Here is a 25,690-nt window from a genome sequence, read left to right as displayed (position 1 = left end):
CGCTCTGTGGTGAAGTCCAGAAAGTAAAAGAAACAGAGAAAGTTTTTTTGTGTTTGCAGAAAAAGTGTTTGCAGGTTTTGTCTGAGTGTCTCTCCAGCTCAAAGACTGGCAGCACACTGCAAGGAGGAGGAGGAACAGGGAGGAGGAAGGGAGGGAGGAGGAGAGAAGGTGAATGATGAGCTAAAAAGAGCAGAAAACTTGGATGTGGAGAGTTAACAAAACCTGATCGAAAAACATCAGAGGCACTTTGGACTTTATCAAAACCAGCTGGCACCATTCAGCTCAGTGGAAATCAATCTGCACTGCAAAATACAACATCTCACCATCAATCTGCACTGCAAAACACAACATCTCACCATCAATATACACTGCAAAAAAACATCTCACCATCAATCTACACTGCAAAACACAACATCTCACCATCAATCTACACTGCAAAACACAACATCTCACCATCAATCTGCACTGCAAAAAAAAAAAAACAACATCTCACCATCAATCTGCACTGCAAAACACAACATCTCACCATCAATATACACTGCAAAAAAATATCTCACCATCAATATACACTGCAAAAAAACATCTCACCATCAATCTGCACTGCAATCTACCAAGTGTTTCTACTGTAAATGTCTTATTACTCTAAAACATATTCACAGCAAATGTGTTTATGATCCAATCATACTGATACCGATTATCCATGAGCCTAAAAACCTTTTATTGTTTTACTGCAACGAATATTTGACAGTTATGTTCTCATTCCCTTAAGTAAATAAAGTTGCAGCACTATTTTCCACTGGATCAGAAAAACTTGGTCTTATGTTGTGTTTTTTGCAGTGCATTACAACAGTTACAGTAACACAGTGCTTCTCAAATAGTGTGGCGGGCCCCCTTTGGGGGGGCGTGTGATCCTGGGGCTTTTTTTGGCCGAACTAGTATAAAGTGTAATTGCGCACAGTAGGCGGCAGTGGCGCTCTCATTGTTACTTCTGTCACGTTTGCAACAGTGCAACATTTTACGACTTACAAGACAACAGGTTTGCCTTGGTTAGCAGTGTTACGTCAACAAAAAGCTCCGACTGCGTTCTGTCTATGGCCTCCGTTATTCAACAACCCCCAACATGAAAAAGTTTTTCACAGGGATGAAAAGAAAAGCGGAGAGAGACAAAGATAATGAGACAACAGAAAATCAACCGAAAGCTAAGAAGAGGAAATACGACGAAGCGTATTTAGCGCTTGGCTTCACTGTGACTACAGTTGGAGAAGAGGAAAGACCGGTGTGTTTGCTGTGTCTAAAAATGTTCGCAGCGGACAGCATGAAGCCAAATAAATTAGCGCGTCACTTAAATACGTTACATCCCAATCACGCCGATAAGCCGCTAGAGTTTTTTCAGCGAAAAAAATGTTAAGGAAAAAATGTTATGCAGAGATGGATAGTCACGGTGGGGAGTGGGGGGCGCGAATAGTTTTCTTCTTGCTAGGGGGGGCGTAACGGAAAATAATTGAGAAGCACTGCAGTAACAGATTGTAACAGTTGAATGAACTCAGACTCAGAGTGAAGCATGAAGGGGGAAAAGAGCAAAACCCTTAAAGTAAAACAGATTTACAAAGGCTTGAAGTGATGCACAGACACAAATGTATGGAGGACTTATGCTGCCAAGATTGACAATAAATATAGAAATAAAATAAATGGTTTGATATCAGAATTATTTAACTTGCTTTATTTTATTAATTACTTATAACTTATTATTTTCACATTATGTATTTATTTTATAGAATTTACTGTCTCATTTAATTTCTATTAGTTTTTTTTTTCATATTCTGTATTTAATATATATTTTTAATTTAGTTATTTTCAAACATTTTATAATTAATTTGTCTGTATTCTCACATTCTGTATTTATTCACTTGTTTTGTCACATTTTATTTATTTTGTCTCATCTTCTGTTTTTAATATGTTTTATTTATTGTCGGTAAGTTTTATTTCAGCTTTGAATTTTAATTGTTTTGTAATATTTTGTGTTTAATTTTTATTTCCAAAGACTCTTACAAAGAGGACAAGAGGAAAAAAACATGAGGGATGTGATAAAAAAAAAAAAAATCTGTAATAATCGAGCAAAGCTGAAAACGGAAAGAGAAACTAAATCAATGGATTGTCAGTAAATAAAAGATTATTCATTATATTAAAAGTTACAATTATTTATAAGAAAATTAATGAAATAAAATAAGCTAATTCATTAAACAATAAGATGAAAATAAAATAGGAACATTTAATAGAAATAATCTTTAAAAATTATGAGAAAATATTATTGTATATCACACATATAATAAAATATGTTCCTATTTTTTTGTTTATTATTTTTGGATTCACAGTTTTTACTTTATCCAGCCATTTTCATTTTTTTATATGCATTTATAACAATTTTGGCAGGATCAATCCTCCATAAAAACATGCTTCGTTGAGGAATGGAAGGCAAATGATGCCTGGTTTTCATTAAAATCTGAAATCTATCTTAGTAGAGACACTTTTTATTGTGTCTCTACTAAGCTTCTGAGGTTCCTGATTTCTGTTGGAGTTTCTCCAATAAAATATTATTTAAAAGCATTTTCATCTTAGATTTCATTTTTATAGACGTAAATCTTTCCATCTTCCTTTGAAGCCGTCAGGTTTTTCCTCATGTTCTCCCTTTTAATCAGGTAATGCTGTTTCCCCCCATAATTGGAAACATATCAATAAAAAAAACCATAAACGACTAACGAGTTTATTGACTTTGTTACCGAGCAACAGACATTTTTCATCAAACAATATTAAACAGAGACGCTGCCGGGCATCAGCAGCTTAAATAAAGTGAACTACTAACAATGAGGTAACCGAGTGAGATAATGAGGCTCAAGTGGCTGAAAGACACGACACTGAAGGATGCAGTGACCCCTAGTGGCCACGTCTCAGGACTGCAGCCTCCTTTGGAAGAAAACCTGCAAAAACTGCTGCAAATGTTCGCTTTAAAGAAAGAAAAAACGCTGAAACTGTTTAGGAAAAAATGTATTTGAGGCTGAAATCTGCAGCATTTTCAGCTTTATTGGTTTTGGAAGCTAATTCTGCCCATAAAAATGAAAAAGATCAGTTTGTTTACATTAGTTTAAAGTTATTCATTTACAAATTTATTGGAGAAAATGACATAAATGTTCAATGTTTGCGTGATGATCAATAAAAAAAACTGTTCAGTATCAAGTAGGACTCAACGAAGGATACAAAATAAGGACAGAGGAAAGGAATATAAGTAGGGCACAAGGGAAGGAAGGAATGAAGGAAGGAAGGAAGGAAGGAAGGAAGAAAGGAACAAGGAATGAAAGGTTTGAGGGGAAAAAGGATTCAATGGAGGGAGGAAGGTAGGAGACAAGGATGTGAGGAAGGAACGAAGGGAAAGAAAATAAGATGGGATAATAGGAAGCATGGGAGGAAGGAAGGGAAAAGGAAAAAAGGAAGGAATTAGATAAAGAAGGACACAAATAAGAAAGGAAAGGAGGAAGTTAAGAAGGAAGGAACAAACGAAGGACAAAAAGGGAGGAATAAAGATAGGACACAAGGTTAGGAGAAAGAAAAGGTTAATAAAAAACAAGGAAGAAAAGAAAAGGAATGAAAGATGAGATAGAATGAAGGGATGATTGCAGGAAACAAGGATAAAAGGAAGGAAAGAGATAAATAAACAGTTTGTTGTCAGAATTGAATTGTCTGAGGGTAAAATATGAAACTTCCTGTAATTTTTTCCTGTTGGCTCTAAAGTGAAATCCTAGCAGAAGCTGCAGGTTTCTGACCGGCGGAGGAAACAAAAGGAGAGCTGTCCTCTTCCTCTGGAGACGCCGTGCAGTGGAACAAACTTTCCACTTTCCTTCAGCAGCCGATGAGGAAACAGAAACATTTCTCCGATCTCTCCTCAGTCACACATTTCTGTGTTTTAATTCACGTTTCAGTGTCAGATCTCCTCCAGGGCTTCATTTTCCCCCTCAATGTGTTTTCTGACTCACTGCCCAGCTGGTTCTGCTCAGAGACGCAGCAGATTAAAAACCTTCTGAATCGCCTGTAATTTCCAACTGGTTTGTATTTCCGACTTTAGTCTTCGGTTTATTTGTTTAATTTCCTGCGTCAGCGAGGCGAACGCAGCAGGAATAACCGACATGCCGTCCATCCAGAGGCGTTTATACGGTTAGCATGATTTGACCTCTAAAACGCTGCTGGAGGAAAAACGCTGGAGCCCTACAGGAGCTAAAAATCACTTCACACTGACTTTTAAGATGTTTCCCTTTTCACTCATTCAAAGTTTCCACATTTTGTATCTTAAAAATACAAACTTTTATATATTTTATTTGGATTTTGCATGATAACATGCATAATTAAGCTTTAGCCTCCTCTAACTACCAGCTAAGCTAGGTTGGTGGGTAACTATCGCTCATTGGTTGCCTAGCAACAAGCTGCTGGGTAAAAAGCAGTTTAAAGTCCCCCCCCCCAAACTTTGGTTGCCTAGCAACGACTCCCTGAGTAAGTTGCGCAGCAGCAGTTTCATGTTTCACCACCGCGCCTCATTCGCAGCGGTTTCACTGCAGGAACAAAATAAACAGACAGTAGAGAACAAAATATGAACAAAAATACAATATCTAAGCTAAATTGAATCAAAGTAACGGTTTAGCATTAGCTTCCGCTAAGTACCGTCTTGGGATAGCACCTTAAGAGTTAGCAAACCTAACGTTTGTGATTAGTGTTTTAGCATTAGCTTCTGCTAACTCCTTTGTTGGTGTAAACATCAGTGGAACCAATGTTTCTGATTAGTAATTAAGTATTTTTTTTATTATTATTATCTTCACTCTGTACGCCCAACCTGACCCCCAGCCTGACCCCCAGCCTGACCTCCAGCCTGACCTCCAGTCTGACCTCCAGTCTGACCCTCAGCCTGACCTCCAGTCTGACCTCCAGTCTGACTCTCAGCCTGACCCCCAGCCTGACCTCCAGTCTGACCCCCAGTCTGACCCCCAGCCTGACCCCCAGCCTGACCTCCAGCCTGACCCCCAGCCTGACCTCCAGTCTGACCTCCAGCCTGACCCTCAGCCTGACCTCCAGCCTGACCCTCAGTCTGACCCCCAGTCAGACCTCCAGCCTGACCCCCAGCCTGACCCCTGGTCTGACCTCCAGTCTGACCCCTGGTCTTCCTGTCGTTTTTTCTCCAGTTGATCCCAGATAACTTGATGACAGAAGCTACAGTTTTGTGTGGCTGTCTAGTTCCAAATGACGTTTTATTCACGTTTTCCAACACATTTACAGAAATGATTGACTCATTCTCTGACAGTAGGAGAAATAATCTGGAGAATAATCTGGAAATAATCTGGAGAATAAAAGCTACAGATTACGTGTCTGATTGATCATCTTTGCTCTCTTTCTAACCTGAAGGTTTTCTCACTTCCTCTGGCAACAGCGAAGAGTGGCGGCCCCTCTGTGTGGGATCAAGGTCGCGCCGGATGGTAATAACACACCGGATGCCATGGTTACCGGCCGCATCACCACTATCCCTGCATCACGGGCCGTCGTCACGGCAACGGGGAGCTCCTGAGGGAGACGGAGGCGTTGGTGACGCAGACGAGTCGACTGCCGCGTGTGAAAACGGGGCTCTGATGCCGGAGGATCCGGATGGAGGCCAATCCATCCACGTTTCTGGAGAACTTCCTGCGTTTTCCACATTCCACACACACAGCAACAGCTGCATCATTTCTGAGTCCAAACTCAGACAAGAATCCTAATATTCCCCTAAAACGACACTAACACTTTTTAAAATCTACACAGAATCAGAATGTTTGTTCTCAAAAAACAGATTTTATTTATGAAAAACTGGTGATTTGTGGGCAGAAATGTAGTAAAAACAGATATAATCATACAAATACAAGCTGATAAATCAGAAACTGCTGTTTTTACCTGATTAATTTATTTATTAATGACATGATACAAATTACTATTATTTTATTTTCAATTTTATTGCCATAATATTGTTTTATTAATTAGTTTTCTGTCACTTTTTTAATCACACACTGATTTATTTTCTCTCATATGTTCTTTTTCATATTTTGGACAGAATTGGGCACATTAACTAAGATAATACTTTATTAATCCAAGAGACACAACAAATATTAAAAATAAGAAATTACTTTATGAAGCCATTTATGTATTTCTATTTTTGCCAATGTGGACATATCAGTCCTCCATTATCAGGAAATGAAAACAGCAATATTTATTTATGAATTTATTTATTTAGGGAAACTGAATAATATTGGAGTTTAAATAAACACTTGAAATATCAAAATCTGTTTATGAGTTTCAATTTATTTAAATTACTGAAATAAATAAACCTTTTCTAATTGTATAGCATAAAATATGAATTTATTTGAGTTACATTTCATTTCAGCGGCCGCCTTTAGCGGCAGCGCGCCGCAGCGCCCCAGCGGCGGCCGCCGGCAGCGCGCCGCAGCGCCCCCAGCGGCCGCCGTTAGCGGCAGCGTGCCGCAGCTCTCTGCAGGTTGCTGATGGAGTAGGCGGGTCGAGCCGCTGTTTTCCAGCATCAGCTGCTGCCGCTGCCGCTAAAGGCGCTTTGTGCTTCGCTAATCCGCTCTGATGTCACGGTGCGGAGGGAGGGGGCCCAGCTTTCCGTCTTAATCCCACCAGGTTGTCCGGAGGAGGAAGCGAACCGAGCCGAACCGAGCCGACCCGGGCGGGACGATGTGGACCGGAGCCGGGCCTCTGCTCCTCAACATGAAGGTAAAAGCGGCGGCTGTCACGTCCGACTGTCGCTCATTTCTTCTGTTTCTGGGATTATTTTTGCACCTGCGGGGAATCAGGAACAGCGACGTTTATTAAAACCCTCCGACATTTTTGGATGGATGCATTTCAAAATAAATGTCATGAATTTGTAAAACAAGGCGGCCAAGGACGTTTGGTTTCAGCCTCTAAATGACCAAACAGGCCCGGAACCACAGCTTTTAAAAAACAGGAACATTTGGGCCCAAATGAAACCGAACCACAGGACGGATTTAAGGTCTTCAAAATAAAAGCACCTGCCTGTCTTCTTACGTATTTATTTTCGTGAATTCATCATCCTGAGCGGTCGTGACGCCTGGAAGATGATAAGTGATGCATCCCAACACAGAGCATATGCTGCTGGTGTTTGTCACGGTGTGTGACTGACTGACACACACACACACACACACACACACACACACACACACACACACACACACACACACACACACCCTCCCTGAATGAATCAGGCTAGGCAGAAATACTCACATGACCTTTAATGTGAAGGTTTCTTAAAAAAAAATGATATATAATCAGTTTTTATCCTTTTAAAAATCCTTTCTCTCCTAAATGTTTCATATTTTCACGGATTTCAAGCGTTGGAACAGTAATCACACCTGTAGAATCACCTTTTTTGGTTTTTTTGGGTTCTGTTTCTGCCTGTTTTTCACGTCTTATGGATTTTGAAGAATTTGTAAAGAATTTTGCACATGTTGAATGTTTTCAGTTGGTCTCATCTGAAAAAACTGCCGTGTTCTGCCATGCAGTTTTACAGCCAGGCGAATTAAAACATAAATAATTAATATAATGTAATATTGTGAGAATAACATTGTAATAACACAATAATAAACTCAGGATACATAGAGAATGCAGTTATATCAGAATAAACGCATATTGCAGAAAAAATTTGAGATTAAAGTCATAATATTAATGGAATAGTTATAAAATAGTTGAAATAATATGAGAAAAAGTCGTAATGATACAAGAATATTGGTTTTGCTAACAAAAACAAAACATGTTCAGGAGCAGACGGATGAAGAAAGCTAAAAATTAAAGTCTCACAGCCATTACATGTAGAAAATGTCTGATTTTTGTATTATAATACAGGCATTACACCGCCACCTACAGGCCTGGAGTAGTTACTACTGCATTCCAGGTTACTTTATATGTTTGAATGGATGAAAATCTTTCTAAAAATGATGATTTTATGAGAAGTTTATTAAAAATGGCTTTGGTCAGACAGTTTTTGTGGATTGGGCGTCTAAAGCAGCCGGCTGAGGCGCTAACCCGGTTCCTCCTCTGCAGTGGACTCAATCTGCTGACTGTTGGTTTCTGACAGCCTGGTTTCTGACAGCCTGCTTTCAGACGGCACAACAATCAGAAACCATATTTAATTTATATGCTTCATGTTCCTCTTTCTCCGCAGGTTTGGATGTTTATTTTATTCATGTTGAGCATCTTTGACAGGTCAGAGAGAGAGAGAAGCAGAAAGCGTCTCTGCATGAAGTAAAACCAGAACAGGAAGATTTACACTTGGTTTCTTTGTGCAAACAAACTGTAGGGATTTAAAATAGTCCTGGACGTCTGGTCCGCTCAGCACATGCATCCAGAATCCGCTGCAGCTTGAGGCGTCGTCAGGAAACGTTCAGCAACTTAATGATGCCTCCAATCCCCCCCAGCAGCTTTCACTGCAGTTGGACAGATGGAGGCGGCTCCGGCCGTGTCCAGCCGTCGGTCTCGCTGCCGGGCCATCTGTGACCCAGACTGCCTTTTCCTCCCGACTCTCTCCACATGCCTGCTGCTCGCCACCACCTCTAAGCCCCGAACAGGGACGACTATTAGCCTTTCTGGTCCCATCCTGGCAGTTGGTGCTCAAATTACCGGATCGCCATTAACCTTTAACCTTTAACCGGTTCATCTGTCCCCAGTCCAGACGTTGTTATGTCCACATTTAAAGGGGATCTGTTCTTCAAAATTCATTCATTTTGCATGTTTTGGTTCTTTAATTTCTGCTTCTGAAAAACAGCCTCATTGTTTCATTTCTGGTTCTTGAATCGTAAACATTTTTAACTGATTTGAGTTGAATAATAAAATAACACAACTGTTAAGTTCGAGTTCACTGCAACGGGCCGGATTTGGCCCGCGCACCTCGAGTTTGACACCTGTGGAGGAGAGACAGTTTGACTTTTCTTCCTCTCTCTGCTCTGCATCCATCAGTCCTTCTTGTTTCGACTCCTTAGGGTTGAAAGGTCGTAGTTCAGGTAGTTTTATTCTAGTTTTTGAAATGTTGATCTGCTGCTGCATCTGGTGAAAAACCCAAAGAAAACAGCACCTTGTTGCCATGGTTACTTGTCGTAGAAACTGTCAGAAAGTAAAAAAAAGTAAAAACATCCTCCTCCCTGCACCTGAAATGATTCAAACATGCAACAATGGAACCAGGAGAACGATGAAACAAATGATCTGATGTTTAAATAACTATAGAGGTTTTTTTTAATCTTAAACCAGGTTTTCTAGTTTCTGTTCCTCCTTTTCTGGAGCTCATCTGATATCCGGGGAAGTTGCAGTAAATGCTGGTCATCTCCTGGACATCGGATTAAATAAACGTCAGAACGGATCCGGTGGTTTTCCTTCACAGAGCGTATTTATTATTCAGAGTGCGGCACGACCCGCTCCCCTCTGTCAGCTCCTATCAGGTACCAGATAAAGGTCCCTCCTTGTCCTCCTGCCCTTCCTCCTCCTCCTCCTCTTCATCCTCCTGGTACCATCTGCCAGCTGCCGGTGGACGGATGAACGATGGAGATTAAAGTGATTCCCAGAGGATTTACATTTTTAGTATTAGTGAAACAAAACAGGGCGGGGCCAAAGTTAAACGTCAGAGTTTTTTTACCTTCTGAACGTTTATTAGTTTATTTCAGTGGGATTTTATGTGACACCAAACACAAGGTAGAAGATAAATATGTCTTTTCACCTCTACTAAGCTATAAAGCTATATGTTAAATATTTTATCTCTCTATGCTAAGTAAATAATTAGATAGCTAAAATTAGCTTCAGCCGATTATCTTTACAATAAAAGAAAAAACATGAAAATAAAACCTGTCAGCTTGTTTTAAATAGTTTTCCTAATGGTAGCAGACAGCTATGCTAGCTAGCAAGCTAAATATACAGTTTGCTAACTGATATCATAAACAGTAGTTTTGCTAACACTGAAGCGCCGCGCAGACATTGCACTTCATGAAGAGAAACTTCAACACTGATGTCAAACTTTGTGCGACTGAACGTTTCCAAAACTGCCGAGCAAAAAGGAGTTTTATAACTTGTAGGAAAAATAATGACTTAGGTGAAGCTAAGCATTTTCAAAGTTAGCAAAAATGCTGAAGTGCTAAACAGAATATTCACTATTAGGACATTAGCAGAAGTGTTTCTGTGCCTCATGAACAAACGCCCGTCTCTCGTCTCTTTCTCTTCCAGGTCGGTCTGTGAGTGGGTTGATGATCTGCAAAGCCGTTCCGAGTCCAATCCCGTCCCAGCAATGAGTCAAAAGTATCAGGAAGATGCTGCAGGCGAAGCAGACGAGGAGCAGATGGGGGCCTCTGTGCCTCCCAGGACCAGGCAGTCCAACGACACCAACGGCGAACGCCCGTCCGTCGCTCCTGGAGGCCTTGTCAGATGCAGAACCAGGATGGGGAAATGCCTCCTCACCATCCCCACCGGCACCACCACCACTCTGCACATCACCATCACCACCCCGCGGGTCGCGGACCTCCTCGTCACCGCCGCCGGCCTCCGTCAGGGCAGGTTCAGAGTCCCGGTTCGGCCCCGACCGTCGTCCCCGCCAGGCCGGACGGGGCCGAGGGTCAGGATGCCGAGCCCCGTCCCGTGCAACAACACCGCCCTGCCGTCACCCGCTACCGCCGGCATGGTGACCCGAACCCCAGACTTAGGAATCACAGACCGAGGCAGCAGTTTAGAGAAATCCAGGTGACTTCGCCTGGCGCCGGGGAGAGAGAAGGTGCATCTGAGATTCGGGAGCAGGAAGTCTGTTTTGTTGATCCTGTCCTGAACCAATCACAAGACAGAGGATCTCCTCATCAGACTCCAGTTGCCGTTGTTACTCCTACCCATGTCAGTTCTGCTCCTGCAATGGGTGACGTGCAACTTGAACCCCAAAACGCACGGCTAAAGCTGAAGACTACGGCGAGTACAAAGCCGAGCATGAAGAGGAATCGGAGGAAGTGAAAGAGAAAGAGGAACACAAAGAAGTAGAGGAGGACGGAACCGTCCAGCCCACTGGAGGAAACCCAAGCTGCAGCCACAATGACAGAGCAGAAGAAGCAGAGAGGGTGGAGGAGGACCGGGTCGGCGTCATGGAGAACGCAGAAGAGGATCCTACGGCTCAGGGAAGTGAAATTACAGATCTCTGCTCAGACACGGAGAGCGCCGCCTCGCTGAGCATGGATGGACCTCTTCACAGCCCGCCTCCTTTACAATCACCGACTCCTCCCTCCTCTCCGGACGTCCCGCCTTTCCCCCAGCTGGACCACTTCAGCGAGGACGTCAGTTTGAGCTCGCTACCTGACAACAACCCTTTACCTGAAGAAGAGGAAGAGGATTGCTCCGAATCTTGCTCACTGTCTCACTCAACTTCTTGCTCAGAGTCTCACCCTAAAACCTATGCAGAGTTTTACACGGAGTCCCACCAGAAGACGTACACGGAGTCCGGCTTTGAGTCGTATTCGGAGCCAAAATGTCACCCAAACTCTTTCCCCGAGCCTCTGAAGACCTCCTACCCCGAAATGCAGCAGGAAGCTTGTCGACAATCTGGTTGGAGACCCGAGTCTAACAAGGCCCAGCAAGAGTCCCAGCAGGAGACCTTTGTCAGAGACAGACTGAAGAGTGTTCAAAAGGGGACGCTATCCTCCCCTACGGAGAGTTCCCACCCCACTCCGAGGCCGGGGAGGAACCGTGGGTCCCGTCCCTTCCCTGTGGACCGCTCTGTTGGCTGCCGGCTGCACCACTACGACGGGCAGTCCGACAGCGAGGGCGATGGCGCTGATAAAAGCCCTCTATCCAAGACCGGCAGGCTGGCATCCAGGCCGCCACAACCCCAGTCTAAGACCCAATCACCGGACCGGCCGGTTTGGGCGAAGACAGGAATTTGACGGGTCTGTCAGGCGACGCTACGAAAGGATCGGGAGATGCCATCAGCCTGGCAATTAAAGACATCAAAGAGGCAATTGAGGGAGTGAAGATCAAGGCGGTGCGGTCTCCCTACACACCTGACCAACCGGTGGAGCCGATCTGGGTGATGAGACAAGAAATCAGCCCAACGGAGGACGCATACGCAATGCAAGCCAACGTTAGTACAACTTTCTGGGCTTATTTTGGGTTAACTTTGGTGAGAATTTGTAACTTTTTCCAGTGAAGAATCTGTTCCTGCAAACCAAGTGAGATTGTTCAGTCTGTGGTAGAGAATCAGTCAATTTTCTGTAGAATTGTTCAGAATTTCTCCTTCTGTTTGCCGATTGGTCCATTAGAAGTTTTTTGCTAGGTACTAACATGCAACTCTTTCCGCCATCTCCCCGCCCAGACGTCTCCTCACTCCCCGTCTCGCTCGGCTCTGGAGTCTCCGTCCCGCTACAGCGTCAGTCCTCTGAGAGCCGAGACGTCCAGGAACCCGCAACACAACCATCACCACCACCAGGGCTACCAGTCGCAGCCACGGACGCCGCAGACCTACACACCCACAACGCCGACTCAGCATCCGCCAAGTCAACGTCTGCAGCAACAGCAGAGTCCGGAGCAATCTTCTGCTCAAGCGCAGCCATCGTCGCCCCTTCAGAAGGCGTCGATACAGGAAGTAAGAGCTTAACTTATTCAATAAATATTTATAATTTATTAATATGCCAAAGTATTTATAAAAACTTTACCTGTTACTTTGTGGAAGCAACAATATTTACTCAAAGTATCTTTTTTTTAGTTAATTCATAATCCTATTCTCAACTTTAGAGTTAAACTTTAATGTTCTGCTCAGCAACTTAGTTATAGCAATTTAAAGATTATAGTCAGTTAAATCCTCAAAACAGCAGAAAATCCTGTGGAAGGAAAACCTTTCTAAGGTCCTGCTTTGTGTAAATGAGTTTTGATCTTTGGTGTGAAAGTGACCCGAACGCTTTGTGTTTCTGTGATTTCTCAGATTCGACGAGCTCTTCCTCCCTTTCCCACGTTTGTGGACGGTGAGTGAAATCCTCAATATAAACAAAACAAATGATCCTTTTTGTTTTAGAAGAATGTCTTCAGATATAAACTGCTGCTCTGCATATACAGTAAAATTAACTGAAATCTAAATACACAGTTAAATCTTTTCCTGTGCATTTTGTTTTGTTTTGGTGTGGATGCTTTTGTTTGAAAACCATAAACCGGTTTTCCTGCCTGCTCGATCGTTAGCTTTAGCTAAAAAGTGTTCTTTCGTCTGAACCTTCTGGTTTTGGGAGGGCAGAAAAAGACTTTGGGGCAATAGAACTGGTGCTAAACAAGCAGTAGCACCAGTTAAACAGCTGGATCCAGTTTGATAGAAAAGCCTTCCAAACACCAACAAATTAGGGTTTAGTGCGACGTGTGATTATCAACATGGCTGAGTTTTATGCTTTAGCATCATCTCTCGGTAAATACCATGTTGTAGTAGCATTCAGCATTAGCTTCTGGTAAATAAAAATGTTTTTGTAGCATTTTAGCGTTAGTTTCCCCTGAATAACATATTGGTGTATCATTTTAGCATTAGCATTTGATGAATACCATATTGGTGTAGCATTCAGCATTAGCTTCCGGTAAATAAAAATGTTTTTGTAGAGCTTTAGCATTAGCTTCTGGTAAATAAAAATGTTTTTGTAGCATTTTAGCATTAGTTTCTCCGGAATACCATATTGGTGTAGCATTTTAGCATTAGCTTCCGGTAAATACAAAGGTTTGTGTAGCATTTTAGCATTAGCTACACTAAGTGTTGGGAAACTCCTGATCATTAGCGTGAACATCCAAATCAAAGACCGTTGACATGGAGACTTTGCTGTTAACGTCTGCGTGGTTCCTGCAGTTCCAGGACCGTGTGACCCTGAGGATCTGATTGACGGCATCATATTTGCTGCGACCTACCTGGGCTGCACCCACCTGCTGTCAGAGCGGACGCCCTCCAAGAGCGCGCGCATGCAGCAGGCGCAGGAGGCCATGAGCCGAGTCCGGGTGAGAAACGACACAGACGTGACGGGAACGTTTCACTGGAGGGGATCCACGACACTCTGATCCAAAACTATTTTATGTTTTTATATTAATTTCTTCTTCCTCACTGATTGGCCTTGCAGCTCATTAGTATAACATCCTGCCTGCATCTTGAAGTCTTTTATTTTTTACTCTTGGGTTAATTAGCATAAATAACCTCAGAGTTTTACTTTTTTACTAAATTATGTAATTCTAAGTCACTGCAGAGATTCGTTAAATTTTTTTCAATGAATTAAAAGCTCATAGTTTTTGTTTTCGTGCTCCAGACTCGCTGTCACGTTGCTCTTTTTGAAGTCAGGTGACGCTGCCCGCGGCTTTGTGGGACGGGATTACGTTTGGATCGCTGCGTCCTTCCCAGAGTCGGTCCGGCTTTTCCTCCGGGGCCCCGCTGCTCGGCGACGGCGCCGGGGCCCCAGAGATGTCAAACATGGTTAGCGAGAAGCTTTTAGCTTCTCTCTCTGGGAGCAGAACCACCAATCCACCAAGATTTCTGCTTGTATTACCGTCCAGGAAGTAAATGGTGCATAAGCCACAAATATATATGAAAAAGAGACGATAAAGTGGAGAAATGAGAGAGCTGGCAGGCAGAGAGGAGAGACGAGATATTAAAGCTTCTTTTAAATGTTTTCTATAGATCTGGGTCCAGATCTTATTAGCATTCCTCCTGCAGCCCAAGCTCATCCTGCAGCCTGGATCCAGAAACACTTTATTTACTCCAGAAATAAAGGAGTTGAGAAATCAGAGCTGAAATTTGGCTGTAATTGTGGATACAATTACACTGCAAAAACACAAAATATTACTGATTATTTTTGGCTTCTAGTGCAAAAACCTCAGTTCACTAAAAATAAGACAAAACTAATTTACAATAAGTTTTCAGCAAGTTAGAGGAGTTAGATTTAAGTCAATGACTCTTTAATTTTGATAAAAATGTAAAAGATTTTATCAAATGTTTAATTTTTTTTTTAAATTAAAGAATTTTGGAAAAAATTGACAGAAAAACAGAAAACAGAAAAACACTCAGAAATTCTGCAATTAATCTAAGAAATTTGAGGAAAAGCTAAGGAATTTATGACTTTCAAAAGTCTAAAATTCGCTAAAAAAAAAAACTTCACATTTTGAGAATGTGCAGTTATCTGAAATTTGAGGAAAAAAATAAAATTTGTAGTTCAACAAGTCTAAAATATTACAGGAAAGAAAAACTAACATTTTAAGATTCACAATTTTTTGAGTTTAATAAGTTTAAAATTTACTATAAAAAAAAAAATCAGACAAAAAAAACCCAAAACATTTCCGAGTCTGAAAATTTTTAATTTTGCAGAAAATAATGAATAAAATCAAATATGTCCTCCTAACCCTTAAGATGCATCTTAAAATCTTAAACATTTTCAACAAAAAGAAAAGAATCTGTTTTTAATTTTTGCTTTATTTGAACATTTCCAGAGGTTTCTGAGTTAATTTTGGTCGCATTGTGACTCCGTCGGCCGCCTCAAACACATGCAGTCCGTTGTGTCCTCAGGCCGCGTCGTGTCACTCCGATGCAGAGGAAACCGGTGATGATGTCGGTCGCAGACGCCACCGGCGTCCTGCTGCTGCCAAACATGGCCGCCGCTGACCTCCCACACGCACGGAGACATCAAAACAGAAAGCTTTAAGCCTCTTTTGTCCCTTTGTTTGGCATTCGAGTCAATCTGCAGTGGACTGAGTTGTTCTGAGATGTTTTCTGCTTTCTGATCTGCAGGCGGCTCAGAAACAGGCGAAGAACAGGAAGAAGGTGAGTCGATGCTGGGCGGCTGCGTTTCTGTGAAAACTGGAGCTGATTTGCAACCGGAGGTTTTTTCCTTTCTGTGTTTCCGTAGAGTCCAGACAGCGAGAGTCCGTCCACCGCCGAGGTCGACCTGTTCATGTCCACTCAGAGGATCAAAGTCCTCAATGCAGACACGCAGGTAAAAAACTAAATCTGAGCTGAAAGCACAGCAAAGCAGGAAACTACACCACCACACCTTCTATAGAAGCAGCTGAAAACACAAATGTCACATTTTATTCAACGGAAAGTTTACAAAACGAAAGGAGAAGCTATGTGAGCTAAAGGCTTTTAAAGTTAGCAATTGTATCTGCATTAGATTAAACCAAAGACGGCGATATCGCCTGGTCTGATTTGTCTCCTGCAGGAGGCGCTGATGGACCTGCCGCTGAGAACCATATCGTACATCGCCGACATCGGCAACATGGTGGTTCTGATGGCGAGGGGTAAGATGGTGAGGTCGCGCAGCGCTCAGGAGAACCTGGACCAGACATCGGAGCAGACGGACCTGAACCACGACGACAGGAGGATGTACAGGATGATCTGCCACGTGTTCGAGTCCGAAGACGTGAGTCACCATCGAGGCGTAACGAAGAACTGAACCCGTTTTAAAAATGTTTAAACTTATTCCAATACAATATTATAAACTTTTATTTACTTCTGACTGATTTCTCTCAGTTTTGGATCCAGATTTAATTGTTTTAGACAAGTTCTTTATAAAACATAGAAATTATTTTTGAAATCTTTTGTGCATTATTAAAAACACAAAATGGTGAAAAAAAAATTAACTAATTTTGTTTAAAATGTGTTATTTTTTTAGTTTCTACATATTTCAAAAAATGCTTCAATAACAAACTTTATGGCAAAATTTTAGCTCCATACATTTTAGAAACTACTGAAAGTTTTATTTATTATTTTGTTTTCTTAAAGAAACTTTATGGCCCCAAATTTGCTCCATAAATTGAAGGTTAAAAATTATTTTTTATTTTTCCAGTTTCAAAATTTTCTTAATGGCCCCAATTTAACTCCATAAAAGTTTGGAATACCGTCATAAATAGGAGTGTAATCTCTTTACAGCCAAATCGTTAGTAATTTGAGCAAATATTAGTTAAATAAACCGTGTTTTAAACAGTTTTTGTTTCATTTCAGGCGCAGCTCATCGCTCAGTCCATCGGCCAGTCCTTCAGCGTGGCCTACCAGGAGTTCCTCAGGGCCAACGGCATCGACCCCGAGGACCTGAGCCAGAGGGAGTACAGCGACCTGCTCAACACTCAGGACATGTACAACGACGACCTCATCCACTTCTCCAAGTCCGAGAACTGCAGAGACGTAAGCCTGCCACCAGAGGGAGCTAAACTAACTTTGTTTGGTTCCCCTCTTTGTTATGCATGAAAATATTCACTTCTTCTACTGAACTTTATTGTGTGTTTTCTAAAAGAGCATTAGCAGCTCTGCTTTGGCTGAGGATTTACTCTCTGGTGGATTTAAATGAACATTTGAAGAATCAGCAACAAAAGTCTTTTTCTCCCCAAACTGCAGACGCCCAGAGGAAATAAGTATGGAGTGAAACTGGGCCATTAAAGTTTGTTTAAAAGAAAAGACAAAAAACTAAAATTATATTTTAAAAAATTGAAAGGTATTTTTTTTCAGTTATTTCAGTTTTATGGCTCCAATTTTGCTCTAAAATTGGCCCAAAAATGTTCAGTTCCAAAAAGAAACTGAACATTAAGTTAAAAAACAAATTTTTAGATTTAGTTTAAAAAAAAAAAAGAATTGTGGTGCTACGATGGTGCCATAAAGTTTGCTAAAAAAAACATTTAATGAAGTTCAAAACTGCTTTCCAGAATTATATTAAAAGTAACTGTTGAGAAATTTTTGCAAACCAGACACCAAAGGATGTGAAGCTATAAAATGTTTTTTCTTTTTTGAAACTGTAAAAAATACAAAACTCAAAATTAAGTTCAAAACTACTTTTGATATTAAATAAAAACAAAACATGAATTTGTTGTGCGTTTACCATAAAGCAGCATCTCCTTCTCTTCTGTTCTTGGTCTCGGTTATTTTTGGCCTCCAGCAGATTAAAATGAACAGCTGGATTTTTCACACAGCTGTGCAGCAGCTTCATAAAAACCTTCCTGATCTGAGCGAAGGTGAATTTCTCAAGCGTTTCCCACTGCAGGTTTACATTGAGAAGCAGAAAGGCGAGATCCTGGGTGTGGTGATCGTGGAGTCGGGTTGGGGCTCCATTCTTCCCACCGTCATCATCGCCAGCCTGATGCACGGCGGGCCGGCCGAGAAGTCCGGCAGGCTGAACATCGGAGACCAAATCATGACGATAAACGGGACGAGCCTGGTGGGATTACCGCTCAGCACCTGCCAGAGCATCATCAAGGTACCTGCAACGTTCCTCCTGCTCCTCCTGGTTTCCCTCCTGAGAACAAACGTAACCGTGTTTTTGTTTCCTTCAGGGTCTGAAGTCTCAGTCGAGGATCAAGATGAACATCGTCCGCTGTCCTCCGGTCACCATGGTGCTGATCCGACGGCCGGACCTGCGGTACCAGCTGGGCTTCAGTGTCCAGAACGGGATCGTAAGTAACGAAAACGGACAGAACTTTGGCAGAAACAGGAAATGACAGGAAGCAGACGGTGAAACAACACGGAGGCACTTCCTGTGGGAAAGAAAACCAAGTTTTGGAAAGTTCTAAACAATCAACCCTGAACCAAAACCTGGAGAAACCAAAAAGATGTCAAATTACCAGAATAAAGTTTGAATAATACGAGAAACACCAGTACTTTGTCACACTTTGCATCATGGTGGGAAAAAAGCTGCATGAGAATCAAGTCACAATATTAAGTCTTAGTAATAAGACTTAATCACAAAGTATTATTAGTAAGACTTTGTAATTAGCCGTTCATTGAAACATCTCAATAAAATAGTAACAAGGAGGAATATAGTTTTTTTGTATGAGGCAAAAAAATTACACATCATTAACAGCAAAACAGAAAAACACTGGACCAGGAATACTTTCTATAAAACAAGACATCTTAGAAAGTTAATGGTTTAACTTTTACTTTGGGTTTCAGATCATTTCTTATTTCCTGGACGTTTTGATTGGCCGTTCTTCCTCTTCTTCCTGCAGATCTGCAGCCTGATGAGAGGCGGCATCGCTGAGCGCGGCGGCGTCCGCGTCGGCCACCGCATCATCGAGATCAACGGGCAGAGCGTCGTGGCGACGCCTCACGAGAAGATCGTCCAGATCCTGTCCAACGCCATGGGAGAGGTGAGGACAGAAACCAGTTCCAAACTGGTTTCCAGGACAAAATGTCTTCCATGAAGTAAATCATTCATTTTGAGCAGAATTTCTATTACTCAGAGATAAAAAACAATGTTCTGGTTTCTTCTCCAGATCCACATGAAGACGATGCCTGCAGCCATGTACCGTCTGCTGACGGCGCAGGAGCAACCCGTCTACATCTGAGCTGCTCTTCTCCAAGCTCCGCCTCCTGCCGTTTTAAGCCCCGCCCCCAGTTTAAGCCCCGCCCCTCGTTCCGGCTCGATCTCACTGGATTTGCCTTAATCTGTACAGCTGGCTGTCGTGTAAATCGTCTGCGGTGTGGCAGCAGAAGGCAAACCGTCTCACTTTAGGCCGAGTGTTAATGTGACATTTTAGGTTCGACCAAAGATAATCTGTGGTTTGTTTGTTTTTTCTTGTGAATATTTAGGCTGCAAACAGAGACGATATTAGATCAGGTTGAATAGCCGTAATATCTGAATGTATTTCAATCATGATGGACCTATAATACGAAAGAGGATTGCATGTTCAATTCTGCAGAATAAATGTATGAAAATACAATCAATTTTGGGCTTTTTGGTTATTAGAAAGAAAAAGTAAAAATTACTGAGGTAATGAAGGTTACATACGTCATAGATAGAAAAAAAATCTAATATATGGAGATATATTGGTGTCAAAAGGCAACAGTTTGATAACTTTATGCTGTCTTTTTTTCCTCAATACAATATATATCAAATAAAATGTAAATATTTTACTGTATGTTTAATAAATTTGCATCTTAAATACAAAAGTTACAAGAAAAGTTGAACAGTAAAATACAAAAAACATTGTAATGCAAAAATTAATTCACAATATTGCCAGACTGGTCGTAATTTTACGAGAAGCTGCAATAAAAGAAAAATGTCAGTAATACCAGAATAAAGTCGTAATGCCACAACAACTCCTACACAGTAATTAAATAAGGAATGTTGAGCATCTTGCGAATGTTAAATTATCTAAATATTGAAAAAAGTATTTAAAATATTAACATTAGAAAGTACTGCAATCTCTAAACATCGTTTTAAATCTAGAAACAAAAAAAATCCAGCATCTTTCACGTTTTATTTCCCCTGCAAAAGGTTTAAAAGTGAAACAAAGACAGAACCGAAACTTTGAAGAATGTGTAAAAAAAATGTTTTATTCGTCTGAATTTTCCAAGAGTGAGCAGTGAAACACTCGGGAGATCACCAACTACAAAAACCACAAATCACAACTAAAAAGACATCGTGATTGTCGCCTCTTCCCTCCTGTGCACAAACACTGAGACTAGAGTGGGTTTACATCGTCTTTAGTATAAAAATAGAAGCAGTAAAAAGGTGATTGTCTTTTCGATTCCTCGCTCAGTTTGTTCCAGAGGAAACCAGGAATAAATGAAATAACTTTCCCTCCAGACTGTAGAAACAGCTCAATAAAACAGTAACAGCAGGAACTGACAGCGTCTCGTTACGGCCAGTTTAAGAGGACAAAGCAGGAGTTTATTTCTGCCAAAAACAGAGAAATATTTAGACTGAGCTGAAATGTTCTAGAAAAAAAGGTGGAGATTTCTGAGTTTAAAAGTGAAAAAAAAAACTTTTGGAAGTTTTCAGAGTTTGAAAAGAAGAAAGTTTCCTTTTTTTTTTCAAGAAAATTACCAAAATTTATAAATTTTTTCTCAACTTTTTGACCTTCAGATCTCAGAAATTTTCTTATTTTCTATAAATTTTCTAAAAATTCTCAAAATTTCAGGCAGACATTTACTTCCTTTTTCTTTCCATCTAGAACGGCCGTAAAACGGCTCGCAGGAATGACGTCTGCTTAAAAGTTTTAGTTTTTAACAGGAAACCCAAAATGCTTCCATGTTTTCCGTCCAGCCTCTGAATTTGACAGCAGCTTCGTTTCCCAGCCAGAATCAGGAGTCGAAAGGCACCGCAGCAGTTTCTGCTACCCAGAATGCAACTTCTCCTCCAGCAAATCGGGTTTTATTCTGGAAATCAAGAAGCTGCTGCAGAAGTGAAGCCAAAAAAAAACTACTTTACAGCTTTTCCTCTGATCGTTATTAAACTCTGTTTTTAGGGGAATGATTTCTTCTTCAATTGTGACACGAGACGGTAAATATTTTATCAGTTTACTTATTCTTCGACACTTAAATATGCTGAAATTACATAAATAATTCTGTACAAAAGTCTCTAGTTTTTCCTCATTTCTTTCAAGGCATCCAGATTTTCTAAACTGAATAATTTAATCAATAATTCGCCACAATTTCTGAAGGTCTGAAGTGTTTCTTTGGACTCTTTTTTCCAGATTAACGGACAGAAAATGGTTCTAGCAGCAAAAACATGATTATTTTATTCACCCTGACAGCAGCTGAGGTCAAAGTGCGAATAAAAACTGAAGTCAAACTCTTGCAGCTCAGTTCCAAAGCAGTTATAGTTCACAAGCAAAGCAAAGTCATTCAAATTTTGTGGTATCAAACAAGATTTTAAGTCATCTGCAGAAACCTGGAAAAAAGCCACAACTGCAAAAATAAGATTTGTGATTTTCAGCAATAAAATAAAACAGCGGTTATTCTTTGTAACATAGGTAAAGTCCTCCACGCTAAACTGTAACCAAAACAATAGTTTCATCGCTTTGTTTGGTTTCCAGGACTCAATTGGACCAGTTCTGTTTCAGTTTTTAGAATCTGGGTTCAATTATTTCATGTTTATTGCTGAAAAAAACAAAAAAGATTCATTTGGTGAATAATAAGAATTAGTTTAAGAATCTATCATAAAATCCTGTTTTAAGACAAAAACAATTGTTTATTTTGTTTTTTTCTGTTTGGATATTTAGATAGAAATAAAACTTTCTTATTGGTGGAACATGTTTTTAAATCTCTCACCTTGCAGGACCAGGTAGCAGCTCTGGTGAAAATTTACTGGAAGGAAAACATTCCAGGAACTTTTATGGTTCCTGCAGCTTTTAAAGACCTTCAGAAACTCTGGATGAATATTAACCAAACCAGCAGAAAATCTGCTGCTTGGAGGAAAAAAAAAAGAATTAAAGTTAGGACTTCTGCTTGATATTTGTGATGGATCGGATTCAGAAACTCTGGACTCGCCAGTGAAACACGGAGGCTGTTAAACCCAAACTGAACATTTCGTCTCTGGAAATCAGGACCAACATTTCTTCCTCTGTGGCGGTTAACGCCGCCGCCGCCAGCTTGAAGAGAGTCTGGACTCGGAGCCAAGATGTGAGAAAGAAGAAGTTCAGAGAGCGACAGAAGCTGGTGAACGACCTCACTTCCTGTTCGGAGCCTCACAGCTCGGTGTCCTTGTACTTCTGAGGGTTGTAGTATCCCCTCCGGGTCTGGTCTGCCAGCTGGCGGCGGTACTCCGCCTCGGTGTCCTCGTTTCCTCTTGTCTCCGAGTACGTGGGCCGGGACGTTGTCTGCGGCTCGGCGTTCGAGCTGAAAACACAGAAACAAGTCGGATCGGGAGGAAAAGGGAAACTGATACGATTTCAGCAGCACATGATTAACGGCAGTGAGATTATAAAATGTGAAAAAGTCTCTGCAGCTCAAATTCACAGCAGTTATGGTTTACAAGCGAAGTAATCTGAACCTTTGTGGACGTCTCCAACTGAAACAGATTTTAAATCATCAGCAAGTAAACAGGAAAAAGTTCAACTGGTACAGCGGTTACACTTTAAACTAAAGCTCAGACTAGCTAGAAAGCTAACGTCTTTCCTCTGCCTACATTTCCCAGAATGCTGAGCGGTTCTGGATCAGAACTCTGAGTATTCTATAAGATGTATCATCTATTGGTATTGATCTATCGATTTATTGATTTATTGTCCAGCTCTAGTTGGAGATGTTTTATAAAGGAGATTCTGCTGCTTTGATTTTGATTCATGGAAACAAAGAGACGGTTTAATCAGTTTGTGCTTCTTGTATTCTTGCTATTGACAGGAATTTAAATTGTTTCCATTTGTGTGGAAAACGAGAGAGAAAAGGCTCTGACCCGATTGGCTGGGGCCGGTTCTGGTTGGTCTTTGGCAGCTTCACTGGGACGGCGTAGATGTCTGGATGCTTCTGGGCGATTTCCAACTGGAACAGACCCAGAAACGTCAGAGTGAATCGCAGCAAAACTACAGAGGAGCCTTTCAGGAAGCTATTGTTCTGAAGGCCGGACCCGGAAACCTCAACGGGTCCGAACGCAGACTAAACGAGCGGCGGGTTTTCACTGACTCGAGCTTTTTCCGCCTCCTGCAGCTCCAGAAGACGCTGCGCTCGGGCCAGATGGTCCATCTTCTCAAAAGCTTTGATCTGGAAGAAAACGAGCCTCAATTAGTGGAAGGAAACAGGAAGAAGGAAAGATGGCCGACATGGAGAGGCTGGTTGGGACTGATGGACACGGAGTTCCTACACATCTATGATTTATTTATTCATTCTGGTATTCGCTCGGCTCATTTCATTCATTTAATTACCAATACATTCATCTCATTTTGATTATTTTATATTTTCTGTCTAACTTTGCCAACATGAAATTAACCAAAACCCTCAAAAGCAAATAAAAAGTAAAAATGTGATTTTCTATAAAGCTAATTAAACCTCTTCACCAATATTTAGGGGAAAAAACGACATTAAAATGAAAATAAAACCTTAAAATCCACTCAGAATTCAGTTCTTTCTAAAGATATTTCAGCAGTTTAAACCATTTTGTAAATTAAATTATCAAAGTATTCAGCACATTTTAGAGACTCCTACTTTCAATCTTGTTGATTTGTTTTACAATTTCCAAATTTAACTGTTTTTTCTAGTTTTGTCCAAATTAAATAAATCAAAAACGTCAAATTCTCCCCATAAAACATTGTGCAAGTTCGTTTTGTGTAAAATAAACTAATTCACATTCATTTGTTTACAGGCAGCATAAATGCCACATTATTTTCTCAAATATTTACTTAAAGGTTTATATTTAATGTTGAATTTACAGTTTTTTAATCACAGCTGCATCATTTACAAAAGAAGCTTAAAGTGTGTTGAGCTCAGATCTGGTGAAGTTCAGAAAACGGTCAAGTTTTGTGCAGGAACCCTGAAACAGGAAGTGGACATGTGCAGTTACCTGATTGGCCATTCTCTATTTCATAACAGGAAGAGAGAAAAAGCAAAGGAGGAAGAAAAGGAGACAAGTTTATTAAGCGAAGCGTGAAGGAAGAAAGAAGAGAGACTTTAAGGAGTCTTGAGGTAAACGGGTTGGTTTTTGTTCCCACCTTTCCCAGGAAGGACTTGTTGGCGGGGTCTTCCTCCTCCTGCTGGTTCGCCGGCGCCTGCTCCTCTGAGGTTTGGTGGAGGCGGGCGACGTTGGGCTTCGAGGCCACCGGCGGGGGAGCCGGCCTGCTGGCGGCCGCCGCGTCGATGCTGCTGATGGTGCTGCTGGACTGGGACTCGTAGCTGCGCACCGAGTCGGTCCGGGCCTGAGCGCGGACCTGCTGCGGACCGGCAGAGCAACGCCGGGTTAGAGGAGGAGGACGGGAATTCATTCACCAAGATGGGACCTTCTCCTGATCCAACAAAACTTTGTGCAGCTAAAATGTCATTTTACAGATATTTATAAATGTTTCCAGAGGTCATGAGAGGAAAAATAAACATTTTGCAGCGATTCTGCTGCGACGCCACCTTGGACATTTTTATCCAAAATAGGACAAAACAATATTCTAACCATCCCCAGGAGTCACAGCCAGGCGTTTGAGATCTTCCTGCTCACCTTGGGTGGTTCTGGAACAAACGAAGGCGGCGGGCTGGGGTCCCGGTTCAGAACCTCGCGGCTCCCGTGCCTCTTGGCGCGGCGCGGCTCCTCCGGCAGGACGGGCTCCGACGACCTGCTGATGGCGGAGACGGGCGTCGGGTCGTCCAGCGTCTCGTCCAGCTCGTTGTCGGTGTAAGCCCCGCCCTCGTCCGCCGTGTCGTCATAGTCGCTGGTGAGGCGGCTGTCCATGCTCAGGTAGTCGGCGCTCATGGCCGACAGGTAGGACATGCGGTCGTCCTGCAGGTCCAGGTCCTCCTCCGACCCGTCCATCTGCAGGGACGGAAAACAGAATCAGAAACTTATTTATTCCAAAATCCTGGTGGAATTTAACTTTAATCATTTCATTAATTTACAATATTTTCACCTCATTTCAGAAACTGCTACTTTAATGTTGTTGAAGTGTTTTGCTTCCTAAAATATTTAACTTTTTCTAGTTTAAAACTGAAATAAAATCCTAGTTTTCATTACAGCTGAACTACTTCAGCACCTTAAACCATTTAATCACAGATATTTTCAGCTCATGTTAATTTTCTATACTTTAGTCTCATTTATACATGGTTGTTGGATAAAAACAGATGATGTTGAACCAGTAAAATGTCATTTTCACTGTTAATTTCAACAGAAATTTAGAGTTTTTAAACATTTTTGTTAATTTATTTACCAATATATCCATCTAATTTTAGATAACTAAT

The 25,690-nt window shown here is 41.4% G+C and overlaps 1 protein-coding gene and 1 pseudogene across 1 annotated transcript in view; one reads left to right on the top strand and one right to left on the bottom strand.

Moving 5' to 3' along the window:
• Positions 1-6,547: 6,547 nt before the first annotated feature.
• On the top strand, positions 6,548-19,762 carry LOC129366589 (amyloid-beta A4 precursor protein-binding family A member 1-like; annotated as a pseudogene).
• A 1,029-nt stretch (positions 19,763-20,791) lies between these two features.
• Positions 20,792-25,690, bottom strand: part of LOC129366443 (tight junction protein ZO-2-like) — a 30,319-nt gene continuing 25,420 nt past the window's right edge. The window contains 5 exon segments of the mRNA XM_055040284.1: positions 20,792-22,660; positions 23,214-23,299; positions 23,441-23,518; positions 24,463-24,678; positions 24,957-25,268. Of these exon segments, the coding sequence (XP_054896259.1) occupies positions 22,510-22,660; positions 23,214-23,299; positions 23,441-23,518; positions 24,463-24,678; positions 24,957-25,268 (843 nt within the window). The 3' untranslated portion in view covers positions 20,792-22,509.

The sequence above is a fragment of the Poeciliopsis prolifica genome, unplaced genomic scaffold (genome assembly GCF_027474105.1).
Source record: "Poeciliopsis prolifica strain line A6 unplaced genomic scaffold, Auburn_PproV2 SCAFFOLD015, whole genome shotgun sequence".
Taxonomy (NCBI): domain Eukaryota; kingdom Metazoa; phylum Chordata; class Actinopteri; order Cyprinodontiformes; family Poeciliidae; genus Poeciliopsis; species Poeciliopsis prolifica.
This window is presented reverse-complemented; position numbering and strand designations above follow the sequence as displayed.